The following is an 8,539-nucleotide window of genomic DNA, read 5'->3' on the forward strand; positions in this document are numbered from 1 at the left end:
CCTTATCAGATGAGTAAAGCATGGCCACAGGCATGCAGGGCAGAGATGTTTATGCTCCTGACAAGTCAGAACTGTCTTGTGTACACAGGCGGAGGCGCAAGTAGGTGTGTAACAGCGCGAAAGCTGTGCGAGTGCGTTCAAATGTGTTTCTGCATAGAGGTTTGTCTATGTAAAAGAAAGAGTGTGTGATTTACAGAATGTGTTATTGTACTGTATATGTTCACATAAACAGTCATTCTGTGTGTGTGTTATGTCGTTTATTCTAAGAATCTTCTGTTTACAAAAACAGCAAAGATAAGAAACCGGTCCTGTCTCCACAGCGCTCCCGCCCTCTGTCTGCCAGCTCTCTCACCGAGCAAAAGGTGAGCCGTGTGGGGCTGACAGCAGAGAGGTGCAACAGAAGTGATTTGTATTAAAATCATCCTCTTTCAAAATCAAAGTGAAGTTATGGCCCTGTTTTATACCTAAATAAATCATTTTTTCGGTTGTCTCTCTTCCACTGGCCTCCTTAGCCAGGGAAAAACGCAACAAGCTGGAAGAGTCATGGCAGAGAAGAAGAAACGCTCTAGACAACAGTGCTGATTGTAATGTCTGCAAAATGATAATTACAAGTCAGATAAAAAAGTAAGGTTATTTTCTAAAAACGGCGGCGCAGTGACGACACATTTCAAACACCAGACATACACAACGTGGACCCTCCGCTGCCCACCCACTTTGGACAGGTTTATATGAGTCAACCGTCTCGCCCATCCACATGAGCGTCCACGCCCCCCCTCTCTCTTCTCAGGGAAGTAGAGCATGTTATTTTACCATGAATAATCATCATCATCATTACAAGTCAGCAAAACAGGGTGTGCGGCAGACAAAGACTGCTGAGCACTATGGCATTGTTGCTTTACTACAACACTCCTTTGTCCCATGTTCCTATTTTTGAAGAGCTTTGCTTTGCCACGTTTGCTCCCTGCTGTGAATGTCCCTCTGTGCATTGTCTATCTTGTCTGTTTGACACTAACAGGTACGCCCCAGTGGCCTAATGGATAAGGCACTGGCCTCCTAAGCAAGGGATTGTGGGTTTGAGTCCCATCTGGGGTGATTGACAGTAGGGTAGAGTAGTCCATGTATTACACGATTCAAGACTGCAATCTGCAGAGTTGTGGGGGAATCCAGCAGCTTCTTTGCAGTCTTCATGTATTGTGCCATGAAGTGATACCGAGCAGATTTAACTTGGCAGTGCATTAAAGATCTCTGCAGTAAAATACGGGAACAATCTAACATTCCTGACCTGTACAAATTTAGTGTTTAACTATATCTGAGCCGGCTAAATCAAACCATAGTGAATAACTAACAAAACAGATTCATTTTTATCAATTCGGGGGGTTTTGTAAAACACAATTTAATAGGCAGTATTAAACAACTGAAGACTCCTGTGTGGGTGTGCAGGCCCTTTGAAATGCTACTCTACTTTAAAGGCAGGAGATAACCGTTCACACTTTGATAGTACTGTGTTCACCACCACTGAAATATCACAAACTTGTACATCTTCACCTACAAGTTCAGAGAGAGCAAAGGCAGGCTTACATCCCAATTTGCTCAAAATACACATGAAAAACCCATGCTTCCTAGACCTCCTGCTGAGGACACACAGACACACACGCAAGGACACACACGCGCACGGACAACCGGAGGACACTGGCGCGAATCTTCGATAATGAATAAACCCACAGCAACTGAATGTTGAGGCCAGTTTCCTTGGTTACCAAGGCTGAGGCACGAAGACGGACCTAAGGTGACCGACAGGGCTGTTGATCACCGTGGTAACTGTGGAGCCAAGCAGACTCATGCCATGCAAACTCTCCTTCGTCATTTCAGAATGTTTGTGAGAAGTTCCGTCTCTTTGTGCATCACGCTCATAAACACAAATACACATACCGGGTGGTTTTTTAACTCAATTCCTCTTTTATGAAGCGTTCAGTGGTAGAGATCCAGCTGTTAGTGTGACTGGTGGCTGTTGAGGCCTGTCTGATGTGATTAGTTTTGCATGTAATGGGCTTCTCATTGGATGCTGGTGTGTACTCACGCAGCTGGTCGAAGTGTGTCTGCAGGCCGTCTGGTCCCGGGACCGAACACACCATGCGGGCCTTCTGGAAGGTACTCCACTTGTTGACCAAACTCCTCTGGCCTCCGATGTCATTCTACAGACACATACAAAGAGTAGTCTGATTAAAACATGTGTATTTTATATCTGCTTTGGGTCAATCATTACTAATCATTCTCTCTTGTACGTAACATAGATGTCACTGATTTCACCTTATTTTCTAATGATATTAAATATGAACCTCAGGATGACTAGTCAGCTTGTTGAAGCTCAAGGGGATTTAAAGAAAGAGTAAAGAATACAAGCTAACAACATATTAACATTTATTTGTCTATAGTTATGACCTAATATAAACTTTAATTTACAGTTTTACACAAAACAACGCACTTTGCTAACACCAAATACCTGGAAAAATGTGACTGGCTGATTATTTCCTGGTTATTTAATTAGTTGTCTGATCTGTAAAACATCATACAAATGTAAAAAAATTACATTATGTTTTCATATTCTATCTATTTCTGCTATCTTGGGCCAGGACTCTCTTGGAAAAGATCTCAATGAGACCTATCCTGCTAAAATAAAATTAAAAAATTAAAACATTTTTGGTTTTTGGTTAACCAACAGCACAAAACTTAATTATATTCAATTTACTAAACAATTACACATATGTAATACTGATAAAAGCGGCAAAACCATAATTTTTTTGTTGCAGATTATTGCGTTGTTGAATAAGACATATACTATTTGATGCAAAATGTGTTTACTTAAAGGTGGGGTAGGTAATTTTGGAGTAACCAGCTTGAGTGCGCTAGAATTTGAAAATAAACAACCGGAAAAAAATCTGCCACTTCCTTACAGAGCCCCTCCTCCAACACACACGAACGCGCACATGACCAATGAGGGCACGAGATAAGTTTGTGCACAGATGGAAGGCTGACAGGCAGGTAGGCCATCCAGTTGTTTTAGCCGGGCCGGCTCAGATGATTGGTCGTGCTTTTTACAGTACTACAGCTTCCACAGATGACATTTTTTTATGTATTTTTTGTCAAAACACTTCAGATATTCATTGCTATCGGGACGTTAAGAAAATTCCATGGAATATAACAAAAAGTGTATCTCGAGCCGGTTTCTCAAACTTACCTACCCCACCTTTAATAAAACATTTTTAACATGAACACAAAAATGTGCATACATAACAAGGCAAAAAGAAATCATACAAACACAGCCATGTATGTTTACACATATCCACAAAAAAAGGCATTAGTACAAACAGACACAGCAAACATAAACAGTCCCATATACACAGACATCAAAAGGCACATCTATACAAGCTGGCAGGTGCATCCAATCACACGGAGCTGCTCTTAACGTAAACACTCTCTGAGCAGCACGTAGCTACTCTGCCTGTTCGGACAAACACGTATTTACGTAAACTACACGCAGACAGTTTCTGATATGAGCACACAAACACAAACCTGGTACCTATCTTTCTCCCACAAACACAGTCCATACCTTGCACACACGTGCCACTCTGGAGTAGAGCACCTTCCCAGCAGCCCCTTCTGCCTCCTGAGCGCGCTCGGTGAAGAACACGTAGACCTTATCATCTTCTGGGTTATCAGTTTCAGACAACGGCGCTACCCGCACAAACTGGGCATCTGGGGAGAGACAGGCAGAGCTGAGTTTACAAACAGCAGAGAGTCAACATGTGTCTTGTTGTTATCAGCTGCACCCGCCGACAGACTGGCCTGAAAAAGCACCAACGCATGAGATGGTTTTAGAGATGTGGATTTAGAGCAATATACATTTGGTTTACAAAGCAAAATGTAAAGAGAAAGAATGTTGTTAAATGAATATCAATCTATTGACACCAAAGAGAATGAGAAGATGCAGAAAAGGCACAGATACTTATCTAGGAGTAGATGTTTAAAATCTACTGATTATTTTTTTTTTACCTGCAAAAGAGCGGTAGAAATTAAAATGCTGGTCTGTAAGCTGTTAGCAGTGTGCCACATGTTTTAGTTATAACACAACACAGTACAAAGAAGGCAATCAAGACAAATCCTGGGTAGCATGCTTACAAAATGACCCTAACCCTAACCCTAACCCTAACCCAAGATGAAAAACGATTTAAGTTAAGTTACAATAGTTGCTGGATTATAAAAGGACCAGCCATCCCAGGAGTCTTGCAATTCAAAAACTGTGTTTCAAAGAAAAATAAATCCATTCCTGCACACTTATCTTCTGTGAATTGATCGACCAAAAAAGAGTCGATGCTTGTGATGCTTCAGTCACAAAGAAGGTGTTTTAATGGCAGTACTTTCTGAATACATCAAGGTGATACGTGTTTGCTCTCTTCTTTGTAAAAGAGACCAGCAAGTGTGCCTCTTGCCTTCTAATCATCTTCTTACAAAAACTTTGAATCTTCTTTTGTCATGTGGCCACCTTATGTTACAGATCAGTAAATGTAGGGACTTTTTAAATGTTTCTTTTGGTTCTCTTTGCCCTTACCCTGCAGCCAGGTGGAGTCATACTGCTCGGTGCGGATGACGTGGCGGTTGCCGAGACTACGGAAGAAGGCGGAGTCCCGGCTCATGAAGTCCGAGGTGATCCCAGCATACAGCTCTCTGTCTACACACATTAACAACAGTTTATTTAGGTCAAACAGAATGGATAATGTTTAATGACATTTGAAGGTGAAGTTTATTACAAAAATATTCTCCTCTTTTTGTGAGAGCCCCAGTGAAGTTTTATTTAATGCCAGCACCAAACAGACAATAGTGTCCGAGAATAATTGTATGTCGGTACAGTCTGTAGATGTCAAGAAACGGTGTGCAGCAAAAGAAGACTGCTGAGCACTATACCACTGTTGTGTCAGTACATTACTGCTTCTGTGCTATGTTACCATGTTTTCATTCATTTGTTTTTTGTTAACCAGAACTTATTCGGAAATAGACAAGATATTTAAATCACATGAAGAGGTATAAAGTTGGGATTGAACATCTTAGAACATATAAGTCAAGCTCTTACAATTGACCTTTTTAGGTCAAGTTCTAACAATTTCCATAAACCTGAAAGTATATAACCCACAAACTGTTTCTATGACTACAGATACAAAGAGAGCCAGTTTTAAGGTGGCTCCTGCCCATGCATCTCTGAAAACATCACTATGCTGTCTCTTTATTGTTGTGCCATCTCTGACAGTGGCTCAGTAACCTGAGGGGCCATAATGGACTAAAGCCTATGTTTGTGGGCCCCCTATTGGCACTAGGCTGTGGAACCCTTTGTTCGGAAACGGATTCGGTAAATACAGAGTTGTGCAAAGCCCCAGTGGCCTAATGGACAAGGCACTGGCCTCCTAAGCCAGGGATTGTGGGTTCGAGTCCCATCTGGGGTGATTGACAGCTGTTATATGTGCTGGAGAGAATCTCAACATGATACTTTCACTGATTCATGCATTTCCACACCATGAGCTTCTGTTGATTGCAGAGGAACGCTAAAGCCTTTGGAATTTGACATGATATTTCAAATAAATAAAGAAGTACTTCAGTTTGTATTTCACTTTCATAAAGTTGGAAGAGTTACGAGCATCTTATTTGACCTTAAATAGGTCAAGCTCATAAAACATTTGGTCTGAAACCTGAGAGTATATATTCCACAGACTGTATCTGTAGACTGTGCCAATACAAAGACACAAAGTGTAGTCAAATATCTGACCAAATAGCATCTTTTTGTTAGATCCACCCTGACTGGTAAACGTCCATGTCTTTCAAACACAATGCAACCAGTTTATAACACAAGCTTTTTTGTTCAAATGTGTACTCTCCAGCCCATGCTAACTTTTAAAAGACATCACTATGCTGTCTCTTCATTGTTGTGCCGTCGTCCACCTCAGTGGCCTCAGGTAACCTCAGGGGCCATTGTGGACTAAAGCATATGTTTGTGCGATCACATTTGTTCCTTTGTAGTAGAACTCTTTTTACTGAATGGGTCAAAATAAGGTGTGCAAAGCCATAGTGGCCTAATGGATAAGGGACTGGCCTCCTAAACCAGGGATTATGGGTTCAAGTCCCATCTGGAGTGATTGACACCTGCTATTTAGCTCTATGCTGTCAGGGATTTACACATTTCTCCCAAGTCTGTGTTGCACGCAGTCTACACTCAACAGACGGAGCACTAGAGCTGCTGCACAGGCTGCGCCTCCTGTAGAGTAGTCAGGGTGTAGGTATTTTATTCCTCTTTGCGCCCTCAGATTTAATTGCAGATATTATGTTAAGATGGCGTAAAAAAAACATCCAATCAAATTGGTTGTATGATTAACAAAGTCAGTGTACTCATATTTTTCCCAATAGGTGTTTTATAGTGCTGCAACAACAAGCCTATAACTTTGTCTCAAACTGGTCTTCCACACCAACCTGAAAACTCACAGACAAGTCATATCTGTTCCTATGATAACTTATCATTCATAGTTTATTTGTGTTGCTGTTTGATCAGAAAAACGGTCAGCTTACCAACGACAGCAGAGGCTGTTTTCTGGAACGGATCATAGGGGCATTTCCCTTTCCCACACTCTGTCTGGCTGTAGGAGAGAGTCTGGTGCTCTGCCTGGCAAGGAAAGCAGAGACAGAGGTCACTCAGACAGAGAGGGAGAAAATCAGCCGGACAGAAGAAGACACACCAGAGAGAACAAGTTGTTTGGGCAGACTGACAGGCTGTGACTCTTTAATTTACTCTTTCATCTATGAATTATGTCATTCATCCACACAGAGAAGCATAGCGACTTTTTCAGCTGGTAGAATTAGTCTGCCACACACACACTCACACACACACACACACACACACACACACACACACACACACACACACACACACACACACACACACACACACACACACACGCACACACACACACACACACAAAATATGGGCGCCTAATTGAGGGTAACCAGGGTAAGTGAGGGGATTTTAAAATGTGTGAAGTCCAATCTTAAACCAGTCAGCACCACGAGCTCCTTTAAGCACCTCGTCTGAACCGTTCTGATCTCACACCACCTTTCATGGTATTAGCTGTTCCCTGACACACACACCAATACAAAATGAAGGAATTCCACATTCCACTCACACACATAAAATCACACATGATGTCTGATCCCACAACTACAAAGGTTTAAACCTCACACCTCAAACTATAGCGGAAGAATATTAAGTACCATTAACCTATTTCTGACAAATTACATCCCACATGTTTTTCAATCATGTATCAGCTACTCTGGGGAGTAAAGGGGACACACTTGGGCTCTAGAAAATCATTCACATTAAAGTGGACCTATCATGCTATTTTTAGGCAATAGCATAGGTCTCAGATATGTAAAAATATATAAAAAACATGTCTATGAAGTGTTTTGCTCAAAATACCAAGCAGATCACCCATTCTAGCCATGTCTCATATCCCTCTATTTCACTTCCTGTTTCAAAAGTGCTGATTTTGGGAATAAAGCTTTAAAAAAATTGATACAAAATTTAAAAGGAGGGGGCTGAGCTCATGCGGGACCCGGCAGCTACTGTCTAAACTAAATACTGCCGTGATGAAACGTCATATCATGGATTATCAAAGATTATTTCTGAAACAGTATGGAGCTCAAAGGCTTTCTATCTTGCCGGTTATACCACAAGGTGAGTTCCTTTTTATTTCCTGCTTCTTCACACACATGCTCTGAGCAGTACAGGTTAGCTCTGATTGTTAGCGATGCTAATGTAAACATGCACCGACCATATGTGACCTGCTCCACCGAAATCAGTCACATTGACCCAAAGACACGTTTTGAGTTGTATACACTGTTGTCTATATTCCTAGCTTTCTGATGATATCAGGATTGTTGTTGTACTCCAAATATTAAGCAAAATATGTCACATTAGGCGCGTTCACACCGGAGTACTTTTCCCCGTACTTTTCCCGTTTTGTTCCGTTAGTACTCCCCATATGTGAAGCCGCCATTGTATTTGTTGGCATTAGCATTATTAGCATTAGCCCCGCGCACCAACGGAGAGAGAATAACTTATGGCAACACAAAAAAAGACATGGGAGCGGTGGAGCGATGAGGAGGTGTCGGCGTTCTGTCGATTTACTCCGAAGGCTTCAGTAGAAGCTGCTGGGAGTCTCAGCAGCTTCTACTGAAGCCAGTCCCCAACTCTTGGGACTTCCAGCCGGGGACTTCGGGTGGCAGTATCCGCCGTGAAGTGGTTTGCGGCCTGCCAGTAAACCCAAAGCAGAAGAAGACGAAGTGACGTCAGCGGCTCATTTGCGTAATCTTCCCTCAGGGAACTTATTCTGGTGTGAACGCGATCTGTACTTAATTGCATGGGGGTACTAAGTGCCAGGGCACTAAGTGCCAGGGCACTAAGTGCCAGGGCACTAAGTACAGCAAAGTACTTGGTGTGAAAGCG

The 8,539-nt window shown here is 42.1% G+C and overlaps 1 protein-coding gene across 3 annotated transcripts in view; it reads right to left on the bottom strand.

Moving 5' to 3' along the window:
- Nucleotides 1-8,539, bottom strand: part of sema3h (sema domain, immunoglobulin domain (Ig), short basic domain, secreted, (semaphorin) 3H) — a 79,785-nt gene that overhangs the window by 30,717 nt on the left and 40,529 nt on the right. For all 3 annotated transcript variants that reach the window (XM_079674534.1, XM_079674533.1, XM_079674535.1), the window contains 4 exons: nt 6,607-6,700; nt 4,607-4,726; nt 3,608-3,753; nt 2,078-2,192 (listed from right to left, as the gene is read on the bottom strand). In XM_079674534.1, coding sequence (XP_079530660.1) covers nt 2,078-2,192; nt 3,608-3,753; nt 4,607-4,726; nt 6,607-6,700 — 475 coding nt within the window. The remainder of the gene's footprint in view (nt 1-2,077; nt 2,193-3,607; nt 3,754-4,606; nt 4,727-6,606; nt 6,701-8,539) is intronic.

Source organism: Notothenia rossii (assembly GCF_949606895.1).
Source record: "Notothenia rossii genome assembly, chromosome: 4".
In the NCBI taxonomy this organism is placed as follows: domain Eukaryota; kingdom Metazoa; phylum Chordata; class Actinopteri; order Perciformes; family Nototheniidae; genus Notothenia; species Notothenia rossii.